We start from the raw sequence: 26,707 nt of genomic DNA on the forward strand, positions 1-26,707 counted from the left end.
TCCCCAGGGGAGCAGACTAGCTCCCCAACTTTCTTAGCTACACACACTAGCTCACCCACACCTGGAGACACAGCTCTCCTTCCCTGGGAGAGGGAGGGGTCCTTTCTCCTGGGCACAGATTAATACACACCTATAGAGAGAGCTGGGACCTCACCTCCGTGGGTCTGGGCTGGGCGCTGGGGTCCAGCTGGGGGCAACCGAGAGCCACGGGTCCAGCCCCGCCCCTGCACCGCCGGGTCGCCCCGCCCCGCCCCGCGGGCCCCAATGCCCAGCCACTGCCCGACGCCCATCAGCCTTTCCGCCTCACTCAGCCGCGCGGCGGAGCCGGACGGCCACAGGTCATGGATCGGACAGCAGGCAAGGAGCTCGTCCTGGTAAGGGGACCAGGGGTCTCGGACCCCACATCCCTGGCGACCCTGAGGTCCAGGAACGCTAGGTCCCTGCTTTTTGGACCTTATCTCCCTGCAAATCGGACCCTTCGTACCGGCCCAGGAGTCCCAACCTTGGGCCTCCCGGCCCCTGCCCCAGTGCAGTGGCTGGTACCTCTTAAGGTTGGGGGGTTGGCGTCTCTGAGTTCATCTACGGGTGGGGACAGAGACAGACTCCGTGAGGCTGGACCCTGGGACGTCCCCAGATCCCACTCCATGCAGGGCCGGGGAGGAGGCTGCCTGAGGCCCCGGGATCCCGCCCCGAGCCTCGCTGAGTCTGACCGGGAAGGGGGAATGGTGCTAGAAGCCCCGGCTTGAGTCTGCGCGGGAGAGCTGGGGCCGAGGTCTCGGGGCCCGTCCCCCCGCGGCACCCTGAGCCCGACTCCGCGTGCAGGCGCCGCTGCAAGACTGGGGCGAGGAGACCGAGGACGGAGCGGTGTACAGCGTCTCCCTGCGTCGGCAGCTCAGTCAGCGCTTGAGCCCGAGGGCAGGGCCCGGGGGCAGCCAGGTGAGGCAGGGGTTGGAGGGTGGAGCGCCAGGCGGTGTGGAGGGGCCTGGAGGTAAAGAGGCCCGAGGGCACAGCTGCGGGGCGGAGCTGAGGCCGGTGGAAAAGGCGGGGCTTACAAGCGCCCAGGTAAGGGTGGAAAAGGGCCTGCGGGCGGCCAGGTGAATGGGGTTGATGAGTGTGGAACCTGGGACTAAACCCGACCGTAGGGCCTAGGTAGGCCAGGTTTAGTGGGGCGGAGCTGGAGTGGGGGGGGGGGGGTGGTCTTTAGAAGCAGCCGGGTGTGAGCGGGCTGGGGTGGAGGGCTGGGACCCAGGCCGGGGAGCGACTAGCGAGGCGCGGCTGGAGAGCTGGGAACTGCATGGGAGGGCAGAGTGAGTGAGGGCACGGGGCGGGGCTGCGGGGAGAGCCGTGTGCTGCGCGGATTTCGAGGGTCGTTTGGATATGGAGCAGAATCGTGAATCCAGGAGGCGGGGTTCAGAGAAATGGTCAAGGTCAGATGCAAGAGCTGTACTTAGCGATGGGTGTGATTGGAAAAAGGGGTGCTCTGGGGGCCACTCCTTGTGTCTCTTTGCCGTCCCCTTGTCCCGCAGGCCTCCAACCCCACTGCGGATGCCTTCCTCCATTACCGTACGAGCAAGGTGCGGGCGCTGAGGGCGGCGAGGCTGGAGCGGCTGGTGCAGGAATTGGTGTCTGGGGACCGCGAGCAGGACCCGGGCTTCGTGCCTGCCTTCTTGGCCACCCACAGAGCCTTTGTGTCCACCGCCCGCGTGCTGGGCCTTCTCCTGCCACCACCGCCACCGCCCCTGCCTCCAGGGTCAGTACCAAGGGGAAACCTCCGTGTTCCCACCCCCAGACTCTCACGAGGGTACTCGATCCGGCATTCCCTACCCCTAAGCGCCCCCTAGCCTCCCTCTTCACCTCTGATGGGGGAGTTGCTTTTCCCAGGATAGAGATCAAGAAGACAGAGGGAGGAGGTCTGCGTGTCAACAAGAATTTAAGGTTGGTCTCCCATAGGTGAGGGTGGGGGTCTTAGAGGTCCAAGGTCATGTCTGAGGCGTAGTAGCTCCCGAGATCCAGAGTTCCGGGCTCCTCTCTGAGGCCCCCCACTCTGGCCAGGGCTGTTGTGTCGGTGCTGGGCTCCTGGCTGCGGGATCACCCTCAGGATTTCCGGGATCCCCCTGCCCACTCGGACCTAGGCAGTGTCTGCACCTTTCTGGGCTGGGCGGCCCCAGCAGGGCCCGAGGCCCAGGAGGCAGAGAAGCTGCTGGGAGATTTCCTGGAGGAGGCTGAGCAAAAGCAGGAAGAGGAGGAGAAGCCTGAGGCATGGACAGGTGAGGAGTATAGGGTCCCGGAGCAGGCTTTTTCCTGCATCATCTCTTCCCCAGTGGCCTTCTGCCCTCACAGAGTGACAAGTCTGGGGCAAAATTCTTAACTGTGTCTGAGCCTTAGTTTCCCCACCTGTATAATGGGAGTATTGACCCTTTGTGGAACATATTAGCATTTGTCTAACACTTCCCCCTACACCTCCACCCTAACTACAAAAATACTCTGCCTTTGGGTCATGGTGCCCTTTGTTTTTCGCTACAACTTATTCCATTGCTGCTTACCTTAGGAGCCAAGAGACCTGGGTTCAAATCCCAGTTCTGCCACTTGCTGACTGTGTGACCTTGGATAAGTCTCTTCTCTCTCTGAGCCTCTGTTTCCATATCTGTGAAATGGGGGAGATAATACTATTTCCCTCATTGACCTCTTTATTCATTCAACAAATAGTTAGCTACTCGCTCTTGGCATATAAATGGACAGGGGTTCCCAGTTCCTAGGGAAGGCAACAGTAAACCAGTAAATAAATAAACATTGAAACATTGAAATAAAGCTTGGCAATAGTGTTATTTTCATCATTGTTGTTATCACTGATTCTTACTTAGAATCTACCACTTAAGGTGAAAAGACATAAGAACCCATACTGATATATTCTTGTAGAGTAAGGTATCAGCAAACTATCTGGTTCTTTTTTTTTTTTTTTCAGGATTTTTAAATTTTTTTTATTTGGCAGAGAGACAGGGAGAGAGGGAACACAAGCAGGAGGAGTGGGAGAGAGAGAGGGAGAAGCAGGCTTCCCACCGAGCAGGGAACCCCATGGGGGGCTCAATCCCACATGGGATCCCACAGGGATCATGACCTGAGCCAAAGGCAGACACTTAACAACTGAACCACCCAGGTGCCCTATATGGTCCTTCATAGAGTTTGCCAACCTCTGTTGCAGAGAGCTTTTGGGGAGAGGGAAAAAGATCTACATACTTCATTCAGGTCTTTGTTCAACTTGTCCCTTTCTCTGATCTCCAAGCAAATATATCCTCCCACTCTGCCTCCTTGCCTGCCTTATTTTTTTTTTAATTTTTATTTATTTATTTATTTGACAGACAGAGATCCCAAGTAGGCAGAGAGGCAGGCAGAGAGAGAGGAGGAAGCAGGCTCCCTCCCAAGCAGAGAGCCCAATGCAGGGCTCGATCCCAGGACCCTGGGATCATGACCTGAGCTGAAGGCAGAGGCTTTAACGCACTGAGCCACCCAGGCGCCCTGCCTGCCTTATATTTATGCATAGCCCTCACTGGCCTTTTCCCTGACTCTGTCCCCAGGGGCAACAACAACCAAGATTTGTTGATTGAATAATTGCATCCTGCTTATAAGGTATCATCTTTCATCCATCTGTGTTGGACCTGATCGTGATCTCAAAAGCATCTAAATCCCTAATCCCCATCCTTTAATCCTCAGATTAAAGTGGCCGCATTCATCTCTGCTTTACAAAGTAGCAGCCACTTCTTTTTCCCTGGTGACGAAATCCGTTATTTATATATATTTTATCCCTCTGTCTTCCCCCCTTGGTTTTTAAGTGTCATCTTCCTCTGCCTATGGGATTTCACCAGCTGATTCCAAGTCACTAGAGCTACACAGTCCAGTGGGGGTAGCTGCTCACCACATGTCGTTTTTGAGATTGAATTTAAAATAAAAATTTCAGTTCTTTGATCACACTAGCCACATTTCTAGTGTTCACACCAACTGTGTGCCCTGCTGGGATATACTTTATTTTTTATTTTTATTTTTTTTTTAAGATTTTATTTATTTGACAGACAGAGATCACAAGCAGGCAGAGAGGCAGGCAGAGAGAGAGGAGGAAGCAGGCTCCCCACTGAGCAGAGAGCCCAATTTGGGGCTCATGATCCCAGAACCCTGGAATCACGACCTGAACCAAAGGCAGAGTTCTTTAACCCACTGATTCATCCAGGTGCCCTGGATATACTTTATTTTAACATCTTTATTTTGTGATTACTTTTTACTGTGAAAAATTGCAGACCTAGAGAAAAGTAGAGAGAATAGTATAAAGAATACTCAGACACCAATGACTCTGACACAAAAATGTGTTTTTAGGATGATTTGAAAACAAATCCCTGACTTACGTCACTTCACATATAAATACTTCACTACACACCTTAACTGAGAAGGACTTTTTTTTTTTTAATATAACCTCGTGCATACAATCATTTCTAACAAAATCAGCAATAATTACTTAATATCAAAAGTTACCCAGTCCTGGAGGGCCTGGGTGGCTCTGTCAGTTAAAGCGTCCAACTCTTGATTTTGGCTCAGGTCATGATCTCAGGGTAATGAGATCTGAGTCCCGAGTCAGGCTCCACACACTGGGTGTGGAGCCTGCTTAAGATTCATTCTCTCTCTCTCTCTCTCTCTCTGGCCCTGGGTGGCTCAGTTGGTTAAGCGACTGCCTTCAGCTCAGGTCATGATCCTGGAGTCCTGGGATGGAGTCCCGCATCAGGCTCCCTGCTTGGCAGGGAGTTGGCCTCTCCCTCTGACCCCCCCCTTCTTATGTTCTCTCTCTCTCTCTCTCAAGAAAATAAAATCTTTAAAAGAAAAGATTATCTCGCTCTCTGCCCCTCCATCTTACTATTTCTCAAAAACAAAACAAACAACAATAGCAAAAAACCCAGTCCAGATTCAAATCCCTCCATTGTCCCTAAATTGTCTTTTTTTTTTTTTGAGATTATTTATTTATTTAGATTTTTAAAGATTATTAATTAATTTATTTATTTACTTGACACAGTGAGAGGGGGAGCAGCAGGCAGAGGGAGAAGGAGAAGCAGGCTCCCTGCCAAGCAGGGAGCCCAATGCAGGGCTTGACCCCAGGATCATGACCCAAGCCCAAGGCAGACACTTAACAACTGAGCCACCCAGGTGCCCTAAATTGTCTTTTTTTTTTTTTTTTACAGTTATTTCTTTGAAATGCAAACATCTATTGTAGGCACTTGATTTTTCATTTCTTAAGTCTGTTTTATTCTATGACAATCTCCCTTTGCCTTTTGTTTAATGTCATAAGGGGGGAAAAATGGGTCATTTGTCCTGAGGAGTGTCTCACCTTCTCCATTTACCTGTTTGCTGTCTCATGGTGACATGAAGCATGTTCTTCTATCCCCCTATTTGCCATAAGATCTGCAAATTCGATTAACTTAAGTGCAATTTTTTTCCAATGCCAACTTTTTCAAGCTAGTATTTTGCAACGCCATCTGTCCTAATTTGAAATGAAAGACAGATCATTAAGTGAACTTACAAAGACAATTTAAAAATAATAATATAGTGCTGTAACTATAATATGAAGGAGAAACAAAGCGAAAGCAGTTTACACAATAATAAACTATACTTGTCACCATGTCTTACTAGGATACATGGTGAAGTAGTCCATAGCCTTTGTCTCTTACAGCATCACGGTCAATGTAACAGCCACAAACACCAGCTAATGCAGAGGAGAGGACCGGCCACACAGGTGTAGCAGCATAAACACTGGTGACCTCACTTTCTAGAATGGTGAATAACACTCATATATTCCAAACAAAACAGAGCCCAGACTCTGGCAGTCTTTGCATTCCTGGAGCCAAACTAATGGGTGTTTATGAGAAAGATAGCTTTGTTCTAGGTGCAGATTATTGTAAACAGGTTTTCCAAGGACACAAATGTCTTGGAGGGACGCTTGGAGGCTGAGCGCACAAATTCACTGTGCAGGTCGGCCCCCTTGTGGCAGATTTCCACGTCAAAATATCTCCTAGGGGGGCGCCTGGGTGGCTCAGTGGGTTAAGCCGCTGCCTTCGGCTCAGGTCATGATCTCGGGGTCCTGGGATCGAGTCCCACATCGGGCTCTCTGCTCAGCAGGGAGCCTGCTTCCCTCTCTATCTCTCTCTCTCTCTCTCTCTGCCTGCCTCTCCGTCTACTTGTGATCTCTCTCTGTCAAATAAATAAAATCTTAAAAAAAAAAATATCTCCTAGGGGACGCCACTATAGAATCCCACTACAGAAAAATCATCTCTATTTATTGGGTACTTTATAGCTGTCTAGTATGTATGATCTCTGATTTTTTAAAATCCAGATGAAGAAATCAAGGCACACACTGGTTAAAGAGTTTGCTTTAGTTCACATAGCAAGCCCGGGGGGACAAGTTTGGATTTGACCTTGGGACTGATACTATAGCCTTCCCTTAACTACAAAGTTATATACCACCTCTCACCACAAGAATAGGGCAGACAGATCTTAACTATAGTATAGGTTCAAAACCCAAAACACCACTGTTTCCTACTCTAGCCTTTAAGAACCTGGCTTCAAATCCCCATCCTGTTACTTCCTGTAGGTGTACCTCAGGACAAACTGTTTCTGCCTCAGTTTCCTCTTCCATGGGAGGTGGATAATAGTACCTCCCTCACTGGGTTAGTGTGCTCAGTTACCTAGGGTAACTGAGTATCTCAGTTACCAGTTACCTAGGGTGGATTACCACCGTAGGCGCTAAATGAACATTACCATTGCTCTGACACCCCTAAAAATACCCAGAGAGGTTTCCCTTCTGCAGATTAGGAAAGTGAGACTCAGAGACACTAAGGAACTAGTCCAAGATCACAGAACCAGTCCCAGATTCAAACCTGACAGTTTTTAACCCTCTCTAATACTCCCTCAGGACCTCCTGGAGCTGTCCACACCCCCAGCCCAGACTCCCCCGATGACTGCTCTGAAGAGGAGGCAGGACCGGTGCGGGAAGGCCCTGAGCTCCTAGACTTTAGTGTAGATGAATTGGCCGAACAGCTCACGCTGTTGGACGTGGTGAGCACCCGGGCGGGCCGCGGTTGTGGGGCAGATTCGGTTGAGCACAGATCCTACACACCTACCCACACACGCACCCTCCCACCCTCCCCACCTCCACTCAGGAGCTGTTTTCACGCGTGCGTTCCTGTGAGTGCCTGGGCTCCGTGTGGTCACAGCGGGACCGTCCAGGGGCCGCGAGCACCGCCCCCACTGTGCGCGCCACTGTGACCCAGTTCAACATGGTGATCGGTTGCGTGCTGGGCTCCGTGCTGGGAGAGCAGGGCCTGGCCGCCCCACAGAGGGCGCAGCGGCTGGAGAAGTGGATCCGTGTGGCCCAGGTGCTCCTCTGAGGAAAGGGGACATGGGGGGAGGGGTATGGGGGTAGGGACCAGGCCTGGTGAGAGACAGGGGAAGGGAGGCAGAAGGCAGAAGACCAGGGTCTGGGAATGAGGGGAGGGTTGGGGTTAGGAGGTGCCCCTAACGGAAAACCGAACAGGGGGGCCAGGGCTACTGAGGGACACTGGGTGGTTCTAGGGATAAGAGGATGGGATGGTGGGGGGGTTAACGAGGAGGGGTTGGGTTGGAGGAGGACCTAATGCCCAGAGAAGGGGGCAGCGGGTCCGAGAGAGAGAGACTGGATGGGGTCAGGTCAACAGCCTCAAGGCTGAAGAGAAAGAAATGGGGGCCCTGGAGAGTGGGGGAGTGGCAAGGGAGGAAGGGAAGGGGGTAGATGGCTGATACCCAGGGTGAAACATAGGTCGGGGGAGGAGAGGTCTGGGTCCAGGAGAGATACTTTGGGCACGTCTAGGGCCCAGGAGAAGTAAGGAGCGGGGACAAAGGAAGCCAAGATGGGACGTAGGGAGTGGAGGGGCAGCTGGGGGAGGGGCTGGGGCTGCAGGTAGGGGAGCGGGGAGCGTCCTGAGGGGAGAGGCTGACCCCTGGTAGCTTGTTGGGCAGTCCCTAGGGGTCTGACCTGGGGTCAGAAGTCTCGGATCAAAAGCGAGAATCATAGCTGGGGGTCAGGCGTGGGGTGTCACCGGTTCCCCGCCCACCCGCAGCGCTGCCGGGAACTGCGGAACTTCTCCTCGCTGCGCGCTATACTGTCCGCCCTGCAGTCTAACCCCATATACCGGCTCAAGCGCAGCTGGGGCGCAGTCAGCAGGTAAAGAGGTGGGGGGAGGGGGGAGCCCGGGCACAGTAAGCAGTTGAGGGGGGAGGGGGCTTGTCGCTGAGGCGGAATGTCCTCCCCAACGGAGCCGCTGACTCCTGACCCCTCTCCTGACCCCCCCAGGGAAAGGTTATCCACTTTCAGAAAACTTTCGCAGATTTTCTCCGATGAGAACAACCACCTCAGTAGTAGAGAGATTCTTTCCCAGGTAATGATGGGTGTGGACCCCGGAGGATCCCAGGCCCAGGAAGGGAAAACCGGGAACTGTGGCCGGGCACTACTTGGCATTGTCAAAAATTCAATGTCCTTTCACTACTGCTCAGCAATGACCTTCCCCTTGTTTTACTGCCTCTGCGGCCCTCAATATCGCTCACGCTCCGTGACTGCCTTATTTATTCATTCATCAAATACCAGAAGTTACACGGAAAAGGTCACTTGAGGCCAGAGTCTCAGCAAAGAGTAAAGCGTAAAAAAACACAAAAAAAACAAAAAACAAAATCACACTAGGACTTGACTTTGATAAGCAAAACAGAATTGTCTGCCAACAAGTCTGACTTGCTATAGGCAAGATTGAGATTTGAATCGCAATTAATGCTGGTTGTTAGGGTGAATCCACAACAGATGGAATGTGAAGCCTGTTCCTTCCGCCCAGAACATTCTTTACATTCGCCTTCGCCTTCCGCAGGTCTCGCCCTGCTTGCTCCTTGATTGCCCTTACCTGTACCAGCTACACGCGGAGCTTGGTTGATGCTCTCTCCCTGGCTAATAGTCAGCTCTGGGAGGCCAGGATTTTTGTCCCTTGCTCGCTGCTGCCTCTCCAGCACTCGGAACAGCGCCGGGCCCAGAGTAGCTGCTCAGTAAATACCGGCGAGTGAATGGATGTCTCAGATTAGGATAAGAGGTCAAGGAACAGGAAGCTCTGAATTCAGCAGCTACTGGGTGCCAGGCGCTGTGCCCATGGTGGCTGAAAGCAAAACAGGCGTATATGGTGGGTCTTGAGGCATCTTCCCTGAGGACAGGGGCGGAGAGAACCCGGGACTGCTCAGTTCTTCCCTCTCCCCCCAGGAGGAGGCCACCGAGGGCCCCCAAGAGGAGGATACCCTCCCAGGAAACCTGCCCCCAGTGAGTGAGGTGGTTTGGGATGGGGGCCAAGCAGGATCCTCACAGAAGGGGGTGGTACATGATGGGGCTGAGAGTGACTGAAATTCTGGGGACCACAGAAACTGCCCCCGGGCCCTGTCCCGTACCTTGGCACCTTTCTCACGGACCTGGTTATGCTGGACACAGCCCTGCCGGACATGCTGGAGGTCTGACCCCTGACCCTTGACTCCTGACCCTAGCACCACCTACCCTCAGCACAGTGGGCCTCCTGATAACCCACCCTTGACCCTGCCCATGTTCCCTACCCCAGCCACCTTAGTGCAGTGGGGCTCCTGACATCCCAGCCCCTGACTGTGACCCTCAAGGGTCTTGATTCTGGAGGCTCCAGTTCAGACAAAATTTGCCCCCAGGGAGATCTCATCAACTTTGAGAAGAGGAGGAAAGTGAGTGACACTGGGATGGGTATGGCTGGGGGGAGGACAGGCTGGGGGGGGGGCTGGTTCTGAGAGGCCACCCCCTCAGGAATGGGAGATCCTGGCCCACATCCAGCAGTTGCAGAAACGGTGTGGGAGCTACTGCCTGAGTCCCCGCACCCCAGTCCTGGCTGCCCTGCGTGCCCAGTGCCAGCTCAGCGAGGAGCAGAGGTGACCCCACCCCTGGCCTGGCCCAGCCCCCACCCTGGCTGATTCTGGACAGCATGCTTGACCCACTTACCCCATGTACCTCTCCAACTCCCCAGACCCTCTCCTGAGCCTGACTCCCATCCTATGATCTTGCATTTTTTCCAATCCAGGGAGGCCCCCAGTTCACCTCTGACCTCAAATTCTGACCCCGTCTGACTTTCTGACTTCAGCCTTTAATGTACAGGGGCCATTCCATCCCCCCGTCCCATCTGTTCTCTTCGCCACCTTCTGACCCTCTCTGACCTATGACCCCACTGGTAACCCCAGTCTGAATCTCTGAGCCTGATCATTTTCCCCCAGTTTGGAATAACCAACCATCCAACTCAACTATCCCATTTGTTTCTCTTCATTCTGTTGAATCCATTACCCTAATCATTGACCCCCAGTTATTACTTGACCTTGAACTCTATCTTTGACCAAATCTTACTCCTCAATCCCACTCTGAAAATCCCTGTATGACCTGCCAACCAAGCCATCGTGTCTCATCCCTAATAAGACCCTGATGCCGGGCGCCTGGGTGGCTCAGTGGGTTAAGCCGCTGCCTTCGGCTCAGGTCATGATCTCAGGGTCCTGGGATCGAGTCCCACATCGGGCTCTCTGCTCAGCAAGAAGCCTGCTTCTCTCTCTCTCTCTCTCTGCCTGCCTCTCCGTCTACTTGTGATCTCTCTCTCTCTGTCAAATAAATAAATAAATAAATAAAAATCTTAAAAAAAAAAAAGACCCTGATGCCATAATATGTCCCCATTTGCTATCCTGACCCTGGTATTCAGTTCCCAACCCCCGCTGCTCCCCCCCCCCACCCATAATGCAGCTCCCAACTGCTTCTAGCTTTCACCTCATTCCTTGCTGCTTCCTGGCCCCAACCCACCCCAATGTGCACCTTGACTCCTCAGCTATCGGGTCTCCCGTGTCATTGAGCCACCTGCTGCCTCCTGTCCCAGCTCCCCACACGTCCGGCGGCGAATCAGCCCCACCAAGCGCCTCAGCGCGTGAGTCTTGGGGTGCACCTGGGGAGTGATGTGGGCAGAGATGGGAGGCTGCTCCTGGCGCGAGTCCAGGCTCATCCTTGTCCCTTGCGTCTGTCTTTAGAAAGCTGTCCCGAGAGAGGCGCTCATCCCCTGCTGGGAGTCCTGGGGACCCGTCATCCCCCACCTCTAGGTGAGCCTCCCAGTGAAGGGACTGGACATGGCAGGGTCAGAGTTCAGGGCAGCCACTTGACCTCAGACTCTGTGTCTCCTGCAGTCTGTCCCCAGGGTCCCCCCCATCTAGTCCTAGAACGAGAGACCCTCCTGGCAGTCCTCCAGCCTCTCCAGAGCCCCAGGGCCCCAACACCAAGGTATTAGGCCTGCCTGTGTGCATTGCGGGGCTGTGTGTGTCTGTGTGTGTTTGTGTGTCTGTGTGTGTACATGGGATGTCACAGCCAGGCATGTACATAAGAATACGCCTGGCTGAGCACTCCAGGTATCTGCCCAGGAGACCACGTGCATCTCATGGCTCTGTCTGAGGGACTGTCCCTCGGTCTGGCTTATGCTCTGATCTGGATAAGTCAGCTCGCCCACAAGGCGCTCCAGGGTGTGATTATACTTCTGCAAGAATATGCGTGTCCCCAGGAATTGGCATGCCTAAAGGGACACATGGGCATAAATATCCACAGTGTCCACGGGACCCTGAATGGGGCTATTCACGGACTTGTGGAGGCACAGCAATTACAAGCGTGTGTGTACTCGCTGCTGTCTGTGCACACGGGATTTCTTGTGCATAAACACAGCTTTGTGCCATGTGTATGGGTCACATGTAAATTTGTTTTCGTCACAGGGCACGAAGGTCTGTATGTGATGCATGGATCACATACAGACCACATATGTGATTGCATGGACGTGGGCTTGTGAGTGCACCCTCAGTGCCTATCTCCAGGCTCCGCTTGTGAAGGGGGACATAAAACTACCCCCCCCACTCAAACCCCCCCCCCCCACTGCCTACAGCTGCCCTTGAGCCTGGACCTGCCGGCCCTGCGGCTCTTGGCTTTGCCCCTGAGCAGCTCTCACATCTCTGTACCGGGACAGCCAGGATCGGAGGCTCGAGTCATCCGCGTCAGCATTGACAATGACCATGGGAACCTCTATCGGAGCATCTTGGTGAGGGAGGGATGGGGACAGGAACATGCTGGGCAGCCCTGCCCCCTGGGGCTTGGCTGTCACACCTCACCACCCACCATCTTTTCCCAGCTCACTAGTCAGGACAAGGCCCCCAGCGTGGTGCAGCGAGCCCTGGAAAAGCACAATGTGGCTCAGCCCTGGGCCCGGGACTACCAGCTCTTCCAAGTCCTTCCTGGGGACAGGGGTGAGCAGCGACTGCATGTAGGCTGGGCTGGGGGTTAGCTCCAAGGGCAGCAGACTGACTAGAATCAAGGCTGGCTTAACAGGGCCAGGTGGTGGCTCTGACAGAGTAGGGGTAAGATGAAACAGGGTGGGGGTAAGAGGAAATGTTATTGGTGCCTCGATTTTGCAGGGTCCTGAGGTTGCCTTTGCTGTGTGAGTGAGAGGAGCACTAAAGGTGTCTTCTTAGGATTTGTGGGGAAGTGAAGTTGTTCAAGGTCAAATGGGAGAGGGAGGAAAGGAGGTTGTCTTGGCTTCAATTTGTAGGATCATGAGGTCGTTCAGGCTCAGCCTGGTGGGGTAGGAGTCTAAAGAGGGTCTAGGCTTGAATTTGTGAGGAAATGAGCTTGCTCCAGCTCAGCAAGGGGATCCTGAAGTTATCTGAACTTGGCACGGGGGAGGGCCACATGGTATTGAAATTCAGGGTAGGGGAGCACGATGTTGTTCAATACAGACACAAGTAGAAGGTCGCCCAGTTCTCAAGAAGGAGAGGCAATAGAGTGACATGCTAAAGGACATGACATGCGGTTGGTTGGATTTTAGGAAGGAACATAGAAGGCTGTTGGCTTTGGCTATCAAGAGTGAGGGCCACAGATTTTACAAGGGGGATGTAGAAAGTCAAGTTGTCCAAGTTCTTGGTGAGAGCAGCATGAACTTGGCTGGGGGGAAGGGTGAATGAGCAGGAAGTCATTTGGCATGGGTGACCCGAGTTTGTCCCACCTTGCAGTGCGCTTGTCTAGACTCCAGAGGGAAATAGCAGGAGGTTGCCCAGGCGTGAGGAGGGAGAGACATGAGGTTGTGCAGGCTTTGTGTGGGAGGTTGTCCGGGTTCTGAATGAGAGGAGAATGAGGTTGGCTTAGTGCTGGCTGAAGGGACCCAAGGTTGTTCTGCAGAGCAGACTGGTGAATGGCAAAAGATTACCTAGGTCTTTTGTGGGGAAAGTATGAGATTGTGCCCGCCTTTGACCATCATGTCTGCCCTGGCCAGAGCTCCTGATTCCTGACAATGCCAATGTCTTCTATGCAATGAGTCCAGCCGCCCCTGGAGACTTTGTGCTGCGGCGAAAGGAGGGGGCCCGGCCCACAACCACAATCTCCTCAGCCTGAGGGGGCCCCCTTCTCCCTCTAGGTCACAGGCCCCAGGGGCAGGTTGGGGATTATCTTCCCTCACCATGGAAGTGGGGAGAGGGTTCCTCTCCTAGAGAAGTCCCATTCTCCAGTAAAGCCCATTGTGTTCTGTACTCCATGACCCCCCACCTCCAATTTTAGCTCTTTGGACACCCTCTCTCTGACCCTCTTGGCACCAGATCCTTATTCCAGAGCCATCAGCTCACAGGTGGGCCGTGAGAAGCTTCATCCCATAAACATAGAAGGCTGGTAGGGTGCTGGGGGTGGGGGGCAGACCCTTCTCTAGAGAAATCTTGTAACTGGCAGAGACACATCAGAACTGACAGAAGTGGATGAAAATAGTAACCAAAGTTATGAAACAGGTCTGTCTTGTCTGCTCTGAGCCTAAGCCTTGTGTTCTCTATCATGACAGAAATTAAAAAAACAAAAACAAAAACAAAAAAATCTAAGAGCCTTGTGAAAGGGTTTGGGTGAGACACGACCAGATGCGAGGGGGTGGGGCGGGTGGGTGCTATCACACGCAGAGGTTGCCTATCACACACAGGGGTTGGGACCCCCCAGCATTTGGGGGCCACTATCCTTCTTTTCGGCAGATATGGATATGGGTGAGTGGAGAAATGAAAACCCATTGGGATCGGAGACAAATACCATCATCACCCATCAGCCAACAGGATGTGGGGACGAAAGGAGAGTGGTACACCGTCTCCCTGTACTGGGGGAAGGAGAGGAAACGGAGAAGGCAGAGACAAAGGGAGCCATAGGGTCAACTGCGACACAGTCGTAACTGTCAACAACCACCATCCTAACAATAATGTGTTCACTAAGGAACTTCTCCTCTGTGCTGAACGTCAACTAGGGGCTTTGGGTTCTTTGTGCTTCAAGTGTTCAAAAATCCAGTCCAAGCAGATGTGCAAAAAAGAAAACTAATGGCTCGTGTAAATGAGAAGTTCGGTGGGTCCAGCTTCAATCACAATTGGATTCAGGGAGGCAAAAATTGTCATGGGGACTTTGTTGCTGTCTCTGGGCCCTGATTTGCTCTGAGAATGAGACTGTGTCCACCCTCCACCCCCCACCCTGTACTCCACCAAATCCAATCACCCTCTGTGGTAACAGAACAACCTGATTTTTAGCTGGTCACCCAAAGTAGAAAACATGTTTCTAGTCTCCCTTGTGGCAAAATGTAATCATGTGACTAAGTCTTGACCAATGGGATGTAGGCAAATTCTTTTTCTCACAGTAACTTTGGATAAAGTCCCAGGACAGAGGCTGATTGGATCCATTTAGGTCACATGCCCATCCCCAGCCAATCACGGTTCTCCAGGAAATGGAGTGTTCTGACTGGCTAGTCTAGGGAGGGCAGGCACCAATATCCAGCCCTGCTCCAGGCAGGTACCACCGTGATGATGTTTACCCTAGCTTGAGAAGCTCAGCTTAAGCAAATAGCTTTCACCATGTGTAACTATAATTACTTTCCAGATTATTAAAAGAACAGCACATTCCTTATAAAATAAAAATCCCCAGACTCGGTTGGTTGGGTGACTACCTTCAGCTCAGGGTCTTGGTCCTGGAGTCCTGGAATCAAGTCCATCATTGAGCTCCAGGCTCCGTGGGCAGTCTGCTTTTCCCTCTGAACTTCTCCCCTCTCGTGCTCTCTCACTCTCTCTCTCAAATAAATAAATAAAATCTTAAAAATAAAATAAGATCCCAACAGAAAAAAAAAAAAAAACACCCAAGAGTTTAAAAAAAAACTGTTTTCCAAAAAAAGTCACAAATCTAGAATATATGTTATTTTGTTACAGGATCATATGGTACGTACTGTTTGGCCACACTGCTTAACACCGTGCACTCAACCGCCGGTCACTATTATGATTATTTATTCCTACCCAGCCTGGGAAGAGATGTTGATTAGCACGATAATAACAGTATCTTACATTTTTTTAATGTTTGCTATGTGCCAAGCCGGGTTTTACAGATGAGAAGGCTGAAGCTCAGATCAGTCACCTGTCCAGGGTCACAGAGTAAGAAAGTCTGCCTGCCTCAGAAACCCAGAAACCGGCACTGTTCCTGACCCCCAAGTGGCCGCGGGGGGGCCCCCCAGGGCCCCTGCCGCCTCCCGCGGGACCAGCAGGGCGGCCTCCTCCCGCTTATCTCAGCCCAGGCTGCGTGTGGTCCCGCCCCCTCGGGGGAGCTGCCACTTGGAGGCGCCTGGCCGGGAAGGGCCTGGTCAGCTGTGTCCGGCGGAGGCAGCTGCTGACCCAGCTGTGGATTGTGCCAGGGGCGGAAGGGGGGCAGGGGGCAGGGGCCCTGGGCCCCCCATCGCCAGGGACTGCATCATGGATCACCTTCGGGCCCACCTCTGGCCCAGTGTCGCCTCTCTCTGTTTCTTGCTCGCTGGGGCCGCCTGGGCTTCCCCACCCAAATCCCTGGACCCCAAGTTTGAAAGTAAAGGTAAGGGTAGATCGGTGTGGGACCCCCGCCCTAGGTCCCGGAGGGCATTGCTCAGGCCTGAACTTCCAGCATGGCTCCTGGGGATCATATCGGGTTCTGAACCTCCAGTTTAGATCCTGGGGGCCAAACTGGTCTTTGAGCCTCTTAGACTAGGACCCGGTGTACCATGCCGGGGTCTAAGACTCCAGACTGGGTCTGGAGGGGGACATAAAGTTCCCATTTTATCTTTTCAGGGGGCCCTGGGACATGATATATCCTAATGGGGTAGGGGTGGTGCTGGGTCTAGGCCTCGACGTCCAGAGTCCCTGAGGAGAGGGGACCTAGCCCACCCTGCACTGAGGGAGGGAGGACAAAGCCCGGATCGAGGCAGAGGGGCCGGGCCGCTGGCGACTGTAAACATGGTTTGTATGCGGGCGCCAGATCCCCGGGCCTGCCGGGTCGAAGGAAGGGGCGGGGGAGGGGGTCACGGTTGGCGTTATCTGGTCCCCGGCAGCCTGCCGGGGCCGATAGGGGAGCCCGCCACCTCCGCACACATCCAGGGACCCGCCTGGCCTGGGGCGGGGCAGGCAGAGGGAGGCGGAGGCCGGGCAGGCTGCGCGAGGTGCAGCGCGTTGTGGGGTGGGCGGGGATGTGTGTGGGAACAGTAAGGCAAGCAACCTGTGCCTGGGAGTTCGGGGGGCACCACCTCTGGGGACCATTCGAGGGGCCCCGCTTGGGGTAGAGAGCGAGGCGGGGCTTTTTTCTTATCGGTTCGCACAGGCGGCAGGAGGGAGGGGGAGGACGCGGAGACCCAAAGACTGGGTTCCCCCGACCCCCTCCCCTTGTTCCCACCCGCAGCGGCCCTGCTGGCTGCCCGCGAGCCCGAAGAGCTTCTGTGCTTCACCGAACGGTTGGAGGACTTGGTGTGTTTCTGGGAGGAAGCGGCAAGCGCCGGGGTCGGCCCCGACAACTACAGTTTCTTCTACCAGCTCGAGTGAGTGCAGCAGGGCAAGAGGAGCGCCCCCACGCTCTGAGGAGGGGGCGGGTGGGCAGGACTGAGCGCGCCCCGGAGCTCACGCTTTGGGATATCTGCTGGTGTCCGGGGCCGGGTGGCACCTCCCCAGTCGGTGGGAAGCCCGCGGGGTCGGGACTGACACGCTCCCCTAGTGGCTGGGGTTGGAACACTCCCGCGATCTCTGTTGGAGAGCAATTCCGGGGACAGCACCCCTCCGATGGGACTAAGGCGTCGCGTGCGTCGGGTCTGGTTGTACGCCCTTTGGTGGTCGTGCCCAAAATGCGCCCACGGTCCAGGCAAATTGTCGCACCCCTAGCCCCAACTTGCTCCCTTCCCTCTCTGGCCCCTTGGCGCACAGGGGTGAGCCATGGAAGCCATGCAGCCTGCACCAGGCGCCCACGGCTCGCGGCGCGGTGCGTTTTTGGTGCTCGCTGCCTACAGCCGACACGTCGAGCTTCGTGCCCTTAGAGCTGCGCGTCACAGCGGTATCCTCGGGCGCTCCACGCTATCGCCGTATCATCCACATCAACGAAGTGGGTAAGTTAGCAGGGAATGGGGACTCTGTCGGGTGAGGGAGTCTCGCCCTCCACCCACCTGATCAACCCGTCTCCTCAGTGCTCCTGGATCCCCCCACGGGGCTGCTGGCGCGGCGGGCCGACGAGGGCGGCCACGTGGTACTGCGTTGGCTCCCGCCTCCTGGGGCCCCGGTGGCCAGCCTCATCCGCTACGAAGTGAACATCTCCTCCGGCAACATCGCAGCGGGCGCACAGAAGGTGAGGCCTCCTCTAACGCCAGCCCCAAAGGCTCCAAGGTGGACAGCCCCGCCTCCTCCCTCCCTCTCGCCCAGATAGTCCCCACGGCCCCGCCCCCTGGCCTCGCCCCTCCAGGCCCAGCCTCTGACGCCCGTCATCTCCTTGCCCGAGACACCTCCACGCCCAGTGGCAGGTCTTCTTTCCCAGTGCCCCACCAGCGCACCTGGACCCAATCCCACTTACCCCAGTGTCCCAAACACTAGACCCCTTCAAGGTCCCGACCCTCTAGGCTCTGGCCCTGCCCCTCAATAGTCCGCCCTCTGCTCCCTGGGACCCGTCCTGTTTGGCCCCAAGCCTTCCTGGAAGCGGCGTCCTGCTTTCCTCGCCCTTCCCCTCACCGCTGCGCTGGGGAGCTGTCCTTCCTTTCTCTGATTGGCTCAGTGCCGCCCCCCAGGCTTCTCTGCTAGCCCCGCCCCACTGGCCACGCCTCTCACCCAGGCCCCGCCCCCAGGTGGAGATCCTGGATGGTCGCACTGAGTGTGTGCTGAGCAACCTTCGGGGTGGAACGCGTTACACCTTCATGGTACGCGCGCGGATGGCCGAGCCGAGCTTCGGTGGCTTCTGGAGCGCTTGGTCCGAGCCTGCGTCGCTGCTGACAGTTAGTGGTGAGGCCCCAGGTGGGGGCGTAAGAGGGGCAGGGGCGGAATATGGGGCATTCCCACCACGGTGGCTTCCTTCGTGCTCCCCAGACTTGGACCCCCTCATCCTGACGCTCTCCCTCATCCTCGTGCTCATCCTGCTGCTGCTGGCCGTGCTCGCCCTGCTCTCCCACCGCAGGTGAGCGCCCCATTCAGGCACCCACCCCATTCTTTTGCTGTGGAAAGCTAGGCTCAGAGACAGGTAGACATTTGCCCAGAGAGACACAGTGAGGGGTCAGTGGCAGGGCTGGGGTGTGAGGCAGATCAGACCCAGACCCTTAGTTAAAATTCCCTGGGAACATTCACCTGGTTTTCCTTTGACCTCAGTGGCTGCTCCTTCTTGAATTCCTTTGCTTTTTCCTTTTCCCAAGTTTGTCAACTTTTGTAAAATCCTGGGATGGGCTTAATGGAAAGATTTAACACCCTGAGTGCCTCCTGCCCCTGTTGTCAAGCTCCTTAGATTCTTTATGGTAGGACCAGATATCCTGAGGTTTTTGGAATTCCCAGAGCATAACAGGTGGTTTCACACCCTCAAGCCTATGCTGTTCCTTCTGCCCGGAATGCTCTTCCTGCCTTGTCTGCCAGGTGATCTCTTAGGTGTCTTTCAAGGCCTTGTTTATTTACTTGGTTGGAAAATACCTAATGAGAGCCAACTGTGTGCTAGGCACTGGGGAGAAAGTGGAAAACAAATATGTCCTCACCTTGTGGATCTCATGGTTGAGAACAAAGGAACCAACAGATATTTGATTATGCATTGTGATAAGTGATATCACAACAAATGGGGCATGGGGACCTGACAGGTTGATCAGAAAAGGCTTCTGGGAAGTGATATCAGAATGGAAACCTGAAGGTTAGAAGAAGGCAGACACATGAAAATGGAAAAGAAACAGCAAGTGCAGAGGCCCTAAGGTGGGAACGAGCTTAGAACATTGAAGCAGCTACCAAGAAGCGCTCTGTGGCTAGAGCAGAATGCGTTAGGAAAGAGTGGTGAATGAGGTGAGGGAGGTGACAGGGGTCAGAACATGCTAGGCCATCTGCAGGGCTGTGGGGAGGAAGTTTGAATTTTATTCTAAGTACACTGGGGGAATATTATAGAAAGAAGTGAGAAGGGAAGTAACATCAGTGCATATTGAACTCCTATACATCCTTCAAAACCCTGTTCTAGTCACCCACCTGTAGGGCTTGCATGCGCAAGCTTGAGCCTCTGTTCTTCCTCCCCTGTGCACTCCTCTACCTCCACTGTGATCACAAGGGGCTAGAACTGTCTGTGCCCCTGTGGCTGGTCCTAAGGGGGGTACCAGTGGGTATTCAGTGACACATACCCATGTACTTGGTCCTTTTGGCTTCATCAGAGCTTTGAAGCAGAAGATCTGGCCTGGCATTCCAAGCCCTGAGAGTGAGTTTGAGGGCCTCTTCACCACCCACAAGGGTAACTTCCAGGTAGGTGGCAGGGTTGTTCCCTTGGGGCCTGTGGTTTCCCTGCTCCCAGGGCTGAACCACAGGTCTCTGAGCAGGCTGGTGCTGTTTCCCCAGCTGTGGTTGTACCAGAATGAGGGCTGCCTTTGGTGGAGCCCCTGCACTCCCTTTGCAGAGGACCCACCCGCTCCCCTGGAAGTCCTCTCTGAACGCTGCTGGGGGGCAACACAGGCCGTGGAGCCAGGGGCAGAGGATGAGGGACCCCTGCTGGAGCCAGTGGGCAGTGAACATACCCAGGACACCTACCTGGTGCTGGACAAGTGGTTGCTGCCCCGGAACCCCCCCACTGAGGATCTGCCACGGCCTGATGGCGGTTTGGACATGGTAGCCACGGATAAAGGCTCAGAAGCATCCTCCTACTCATCTGCTTTGTCCCTGAAGCCTGGGCCAGAGGGGGCCTTGGGTACCAGCTTTGAGTATACCATCCTGGATCCCAGCTCCCAGCTCTTGCGCCCAAGGGCACTGCCCCCTGAGCTGCCCCCCACCCCACCCCACATAAAGTACCTGTACCTCATGGTGTCCGACTCTGGCATCTCAACTGACTACAGCTCAGGGGGCTCCCAGGGAGCCCAGGGGGACTCATCGAATGGCCCCTTCTCGAATCCTTATGAGAACAGCCTCTCCCCAGCCCTGGAGCCTTCACCTCCCAGCTACGTGGCCTGCTCCTAGGACTCCAGCCCCCAGCATGACCTCAAGTGCTAGTCCAGGCCTAAGACTTATTGAGCAGGGTTGGTGAGGCCGCCCTTGGGTTTCTGCCCAGTCCATCCTTGCAGTATTTTAAAATTGTATAGAGTTGTGTGTGTGTGTATGCATGTATGTGTGTGTATTATTTTTTTTTCTTTCCTATCATGACTTCTACAAACATCCTGTAAGCCCCATCTTTCCCTGGGCCCAGGCGATAGGGGCAGCAGTAAAAGGCCTCGAGCTCCAACTCAAATTTTGGATCTGGCAACCTGAATAATAATTATAATAAAATGAATTAGTCAGTATATGTTATACTAGCTGCCATAACAAACAACTCCTACATATGAGTGACTTAACACATCAAATGCTTTCTCTCTCCTATTTCAATCCAAACCTGTAGATGGGCAGCCATATCTGGGATGAGTGAGAAGCCCAGACTCTTCTGGTCTCTGGCTTCACCATCCCCCCAGGGCCACCCTGAGATCTTTAGATGGCTCCTCTGCGTCTTGCCAACCAACAAGCAGAACAAAGAGCAGAAGATTTGGTGGGCCATTTTAGGGAGTTAGCCTAAGAAGTAGTGATCATCTCTTCTTCACAAATTCCATTGGCCAGAAACAGTCACAGGATCCCACAGCCAGCTGGGGAAAAATACAGTTTAGCTGTACTCCCAAGGAGAGGAAAGTTGTTGAATGAGCCTCTAGCTAGTCTCTGCCACTAATAATAATGACACTATTTTGTAGGGTTTTATTTTGAATTAGGCCATGTTCTAAGAAAGTACTCTGATGGGACCCATGTTATCAGGTGGCTCACTGGGAGTTCTGTTCAACCACTTTTTAGAAGTTTGACATAACCAAGGAAAGATGAACATATGCAGACCTACTCTACCAATTCCACTTCTAGTATATACCTTAAAAGCCCTCATGGACATGAGCCAGTATATGTGTGCAAGAATGTTCATAAGCGGGGCGCCTGGGTGGCTCAGTGGGTTAAGCCTCTGCCTTTGGCTTGGGTCATGGTCTCAGGGTCCTGGGATTGAGCCCCGCATCGGGCTCTCTGCTCGACGGGGAGCCTGCTTCCCCCTCTCTCTCTGCCTGCTGCTCTGCCTACTTGTGATCTCTGTCAAATAAATAAAATCTTTAAAAAAAAAAAAAAGAATGTTCATAAGCAGTAAATAAGTCAATCTGATGAAACAAAATGGGGTACATTCACCCAAGACATTATATGCAGTACAGAAAAAGGACTGAACTAAAAAATATGGCCTAATTTTTTTTTTTAAGATTTTATTTAGTTATTTGAGAGAAAGAGCATGATCCAGAGCGTGGGTTGGGGGTGGGCAGAGGGAGACAGACAAGCAGACTTCCCACTCAGCACAGGAGCCTGACCCGGGCCTTGATCCCAGGACCTGGAGATCATGATATGAGTTGAAGTCAAGACTTCACTAGCCCGGGGCGCCTGGGTGGCTCAGTGGGTTAAAGCCTCTGCCTTTGGCTCAGGTCATGATCCCAGGGTCCTGGGATCAAGCCCCACATTGGGCTCTCTGCTCATCAGGGAACCTGCTTCCCTGCTTCCCTTCCCCCACCCCCGCCCCACCCCTGCCTGCCTCTCTGCCTACTTGTGATCTCCGTCAAATAAATAAATAACGTCTTAAAAAAAAAAAAAAGACTTCATTAACCCACTTAGCCTCCCAGGTGCCCCTGGCCTGATCTTAATAACAATGCTGAGTGGGAGAAGGAAGTCTCAGAATATTACATTTATCATGAAACTTTTTATAAAATTCAAAAAGCAAAGCAATATGCTGACTGGGCAAAATAAGTACATGATAATGCTATTTTTCAAAAGAGAAAAAGCACTTTATATTCTTTAGGTCTTTGAATCTGCACACGTCCCTGGAGTTAAGTATTCCCGCCATGGGAAACCGAGGCATAGAGAGGTTGGGCACATACCAAAACTCAAGGCTGGCCTTCAGAACTTGAACCTTTGTCTGAGCTGGGCTTACCAGCCTGGGCAGGCCATGGGGTGACTGTCATCTCTCCATCTGGTCGGAAAGCCAACCACCACTCTGCTCTGGGCCCCTGCCTGCCTGGATCCAGGCAGGCTCGGAGGCAGCGCTGTCCCGGCCCTGATGCATCCACATGCAGCCAGCACTGGGCAGGGAAATACCGCTGGACCAGCGACAGCTGCAGGGCTTCCCCACTGTCTCCCTCTTCCTGGATCTGGAGGGCCACAATGAGCCCACAGCCCTGACCAGCCCCAATCCGGTGGCTGAAGTGGGCAGCTGTGTCTAGAAGCAGGGCAGCCAAGTAGGCCGCTTCCTGGGGCCCCAAGTCTTCCACTAGGTACTCCTCCAGGCCATCCAGCAGCAGGAGGGAGGGGGCTGGGCCCGGGGCCTCATGGGCAGAGCACAGAAGCTGAAGGAGTTCATGGGTTGACGGTGGGTACTGGAAGCGGATCTTCTAAAGGGAGGAAACAAAGGAAAAGACCAGATTCAGCCCAGGAAGCCAGGCTCCCAGCTATAGCTGCCCTACTGCCCTGTATACTTTCCTGCGCTAAGCTCTCAGGTCCCAGATAGCTGTTTCTAGAGTGAAGCAGCTCCGACTGGTTGAATACTCTATTCGTACCCACCCACCCCCCTTTTTTATATAAAAAGATTTTATTTTTAAGTAATCTCTACACCAAAGGTGGGTGTGTATGGAACTTAAAAACCTGGGATCAAAAGTCTCATGCCCTACCAACTGAGCCAGCCAGGCACCCCCCCCCCCCCTTTTTTATCCTGCATTTACAATTACCCCTAATAGTTGAGAACTGGTAAGGTTTTTTGCCAGGTCACTAAGGCAATCTTTCCACGGAAAACCCGCTGGTAGGTTCGTAGTGGAACCTCCAGATTGGCCCCGAAAGAAAACCCCATGTCCAAAAAAGACACTGGTTTAGCCCCACCTCTTACCCACCCCTTGACTCTACCTTTTGGGCGTCTCCTTTCGCTAACTCCGTCCCCTCACGGGACAGTTTCCCAATCTTAACAAAGATTGCAGCTGTGGTCCCGCCCCCATCCTCCCCACTCGCCCGTTATTTCATGACTCCGCCCCACAATGGCCGCTCCGGCTCGCTCTTCCTTCGTCCCCTCCATTGGTCTGTCTACCTGTCATTCAACCCTCAATACTCTCAGGTACTAACTAGCCACCTTTGGCCCCACCCCTCCGCTACCTGTAGCCGCAGGGGATCGAGCGCCGCTCCTCTCCCGCGGGGCAGGCTTTGAAGAGGCCTCCGGGTCAGGAAGAGGACGGGGCCTCGGCCCTCTCCTGCCGCTTCCAGGGCCGCCGCGAATAGCAGCGCCGTCTTTCCAGACCCTGGACCGCCGAGCAGCAGCAAAGGCGACCCAGCCTCCGCTGTGTACTCCGACTCGGAGTCTGCTGAGCTTCCCAGGTTTAGCACCCGCCTCAGCGCCTCCGCCATTCGCAACATACTTCCGTCCAATCAGCGGCCCGTTCCTGCCCCTAATCCCGCCCAAACCGAGGTCTCATTGGTTACAATGAATTTAGCTTCTCCATTGGTTCGTGGGTCTGCCGTCAAAGTTAGATAGGCCTTTACTAGCTCCTCCCCCGATGAAGGGGCAAATAACTTAGTTTGAGGGAGCAGGAATGGAGGCGTTTCAGGGAGAAAAGGCCCTTCTTTGCCCAAGTCGGCTGAGGAAGCAGCACGAATATTATTATTGTCAACTAATCAGCTAATCAGACAAATATAAGGGTCACGAGTTGAAGGAAACAGGTCCTAATCACTGACACATTACTTAAAGTCTCCTAGCTTCAGTCTGTCTGCTTACCTGTAAAATGGAGCTCATGATATCTCAGAGAAATACTGCGATGAATGTGTCTGTGTGTGTTTCTGCTGATGTCACCCAATGACAACTAAGAAAGTGAGTGATGGAGAAGCTTGTGTGTTTCTTTATCTGCACCTTAGTATTGGCACAGCTTGTGTTGGAGGCTGCAGGCTCAGAAACATTCGTGAGCAACCTCTGAGGGTCTGTGAGAAGAGGAGTCTCAGCTGGCTTCCTCTTTGGCCTGGGACTCCCGGGGTTTTACTTGGAGTGAGGGGGACAGGCATGACCATAGACCAAAGGTGCCAGGAGAGACAAAGACACACATAGAGGGTGGAAGACTAAGGGACAGCCAAAGCAGAGACCTTGTTTTCTTGTTCACTTAGGTGCCTCCAGCTCCCGGAACAGTGACTAGATCATTGTACATTCTTAATATATGCTTGTTAAACGAATGAATGAAGAAAGGAAGGTAGGATTGATGAGAAACTGGGAAAGGAGGAGGAACAAGGTGAGTGATTAAGTGATGGCTGGCTGGCTGGGTCTCACCCAGACTTCGCCCCAGAGCTGCCACTCACCCCTGTTGCCCTGGCAACTCTGTCTCCTGGTAACTTCAAAGTGGTGCTGTTGCCAGGAGACCCAGGGGGGCGGGGCGGAACTGATATTTCCTGGTCTTTCTCTCTCTGGGGCCAGAAAACAGCTCCACAGCATCCCCCAGTACACCCACCCACACATCTAGGAGCCTCCACAACCCTCTCCACACACGCACACGTGCGCGCTCATGCTCGCGCGTGCGCGCACACACACACACGCACACACCATGGCATCTCTGCATATATTCTACTTCCAGAACCCACATGTTCACAGCCCTATCCTACCTTGACACAAAGCATCCCATGCACACTTTCTCCCACATTTACGTCCCCACACCCTTTCCATTGCACACACATTAAAACACACACTGATACAGCCATACCATTGCTATTACACACACACACGCATGCATGCACATAGATACCTTTCCTTTCAGCTAATGTGCCCGCAGCGCTCTCTACACACACACACACGAAGCAGTTACACTCCTTGTCAAACTCACCATCTCAACCCCCCCAAAAGATGCACAACCCATGATTCACCCCACTTTGCAACACTCCAAATGCACAAGCACCCAGTAGTGACACCAGTATCACATAGTCGTGCAGTTACATACACGGGAGCATGGCCAACACAACCCCATTGCACTCGGTATTCCCTTGCGGAGAACACTCAGCTCCCAAATATCCCTGTGGCTCACTTTCCCACTCCATTCAGGTCTTGGTCAAATACAGCCTATTAGGAGCCTTCTCCTGATCACCTGTGTAAACGTGCATGCCCTACAAACTTTAGCTTCTTATCCATCTTTATTTCTTTTCAAACAACTTATTTCCAATATTATGTCCTTATTGCCTCTCTCATCACTAGAACGCCAGCTCCACCAGGGAATTTCTCTCTTTTGCTCATTGCTGAGCCCCCCACCCCCAGCTCCTAGAACAGCACCCAGCACACGACAGGTGCTCATAAATGTAGACGAAGTTGGCAGAGATGCAGATGTTTGGCATATTTCTTGTACACATAGCACTTCTTTCTCTCCCTTCTCAGATGCCTGTCTTCATGTCCTTATGGAAGGACCCTTGCTGTAGAGAAGCTCCCAGGAGAATGGAGGACCAAAGTGTGAGGGGATAGGAGAGTAAACAGCTCAGAATCAGTCTGTGTTTCTCCCTCGTTTTTCAGCATCAAGTGACTAATTCATTTAATAAAATTTTATTGAGCACCTACTGTGTGCCAGGCACTGTTCTAGGCACCAGGGCTTCAGGAGTGAAAGGACAACTAAGAGGGCGCCTGGGTGGCTCAGTCTGTTGAGCATCTGCCTTTGGCTCAGGTTGTGATCTTGGGGTCTTGGGATCAAGCCCTGCATCAGGCTCCCTACTCAGCAGGGAGTCTGCTTCTCCCTCCCTCTCTGCCCCTTCCCCCCACTCATGCTCTTTCTCTCAAATAAATAAATAAATAAATAAATAATTTTTTTTAAAGAAGACAACTAAGTCTCTGTCCTTGTGGAGCTGACATCCTAGTGAGGGAGAAGCTAATGGCCACTAAGCATAATGAGGAGTTTAAATAGTCTGTGAGTGGATGACAAGTGTATGCAAAACAAATTTTGTACAGGGTAAAAAAGAGCTGGAAGGACCAGTTGTTTGGTTTTTGCAATTTGGAATAGAGTGGTAGGGGCAGGCCTCACTGAGAAGGTGACATTTGAGAAAAGGCTTGAAGGAGCTGAGGGAGCAAACCATG

At 53.4% G+C, this 26,707-nt stretch overlaps 3 protein-coding genes across 8 annotated transcripts; 2 read left to right on the plus strand and 1 right to left on the minus strand.

Moving 5' to 3' along the window:
• Positions 1-215: 215 nt before the first annotated feature.
• Positions 216-13,980, plus strand: RGL3 (ral guanine nucleotide dissociation stimulator like 3). Of its 6 annotated transcripts, XM_047701766.1 has the most exons (19): positions 221-374; positions 823-936; positions 1,527-1,750; positions 1,882-1,935; positions 2,053-2,267; positions 6,944-7,086; positions 7,191-7,406; positions 8,127-8,230; positions 8,360-8,444; positions 9,302-9,358; positions 9,457-9,543; positions 9,748-9,780; positions 9,860-9,981; positions 10,914-11,009; positions 11,110-11,178; positions 11,263-11,356; positions 12,003-12,155; positions 12,246-12,360; positions 13,383-13,980. In XM_047701766.1, the coding sequence occupies exons 1-19, from the start codon at positions 342-344 to the stop codon at positions 13,499-13,501; spliced, it is 2,133 nt and encodes a 710-aa protein (XP_047557722.1). In that variant the 5' UTR covers positions 221-341; the 3' UTR covers positions 13,502-13,980. The 6 variants fall into 6 exon arrangements, with proteins under 6 accessions (XP_047557747.1, XP_047557757.1, XP_047557765.1 ...); XM_047701783.1 differs by lacking the exon at positions 823-936 and having other exon boundaries at positions 219-374; XM_047701774.1 differs by lacking the exon at positions 9,457-9,543.
• Positions 13,981-15,340: 1,360 nt separating this feature from the next.
• On the plus strand, positions 15,341-22,018 carry EPOR (erythropoietin receptor). Its single transcript, XM_047701823.1, has 8 exons — positions 15,341-15,970; positions 16,808-16,943; positions 17,323-17,501; positions 17,580-17,737; positions 18,228-18,381; positions 18,466-18,553; positions 19,767-19,854; positions 19,948-22,018. The coding sequence occupies exons 1-8, from the start codon at positions 15,856-15,858 to the stop codon at positions 20,557-20,559; spliced, it is 1,530 nt and encodes a 509-aa protein (XP_047557779.1). The 5' UTR covers positions 15,341-15,855; the 3' UTR covers positions 20,560-22,018.
• Positions 22,019-22,309: 291 nt separating this feature from the next.
• SWSAP1 (SWIM-type zinc finger 7 associated protein 1) lies at positions 22,310-24,034 on the minus strand. Its single transcript, XM_047701837.1, has 2 exons — positions 23,776-24,034; positions 22,310-23,027 (listed from the first exon to the last, which is right to left on the minus strand). Exons 1-2 carry the CDS (start codon positions 24,031-24,033, stop codon positions 22,524-22,526), a joined length of 762 nt encoding a protein of 253 aa, XP_047557793.1. The 5' UTR covers position 24,034; the 3' UTR covers positions 22,310-22,523.
• Between the last annotated feature and the right edge of the window lie 2,673 nt (positions 24,035-26,707).

This window comes from Lutra lutra, chromosome 1 (genome assembly GCF_902655055.1).
Source record: "Lutra lutra chromosome 1, mLutLut1.2, whole genome shotgun sequence".
Classification (NCBI taxonomy): Eukaryota; Metazoa; Chordata; class Mammalia; order Carnivora; family Mustelidae; genus Lutra; species Lutra lutra.

Bases quoted from the DNA above. Each gene is read 5' to 3' on its own strand.
- RGL3 (XM_047701766.1), top strand. From the start codon at position 342: ATGGATCGGACAGCAGGCAAGGAGCTCGTCCTG. The intron at 2,268-6,943 runs GTGAGGAGTATA...ATACTCCCTCAG, and splicing joins GAAGCCTGAGGCATGGACAG to GACCTCCTGGAGCTGTCCAC. The intron at 7,087-7,190 runs GTGAGCACCCGG...ACCTCCACTCAG, and splicing joins AGCTCACGCTGTTGGACGTG to GAGCTGTTTTCACGCGTGCG.
- EPOR (XM_047701823.1), top strand. From the start codon at position 15,856: ATGGATCACCTTCGGGCCCACCTCTGGCCCAGTGTCGCCTCTCTCTGT. The intron at 17,738-18,227 runs GTGAGGCCTCCT...CCCCGCCCCCAG, and splicing joins TCGCAGCGGGCGCACAGAAG to GTGGAGATCCTGGATGGTCG. The intron at 19,855-19,947 runs GTAGGTGGCAGG...CTGTTTCCCCAG, and splicing joins CCCACAAGGGTAACTTCCAG to CTGTGGTTGTACCAGAATGA.
- SWSAP1 (XM_047701837.1), bottom strand. From the start codon at position 24,033: ATGTTGCGAATGGCGGAGGCGCTGAGGCGGGTGCTAAACCTGGGAAGC. The intron at 23,028-23,775 runs GTAGCGGAGGGG...TCCTCCCTTTAG, and splicing joins TCGATCCCCTGCGGCTACAG to AAGATCCGCTTCCAGTACCC.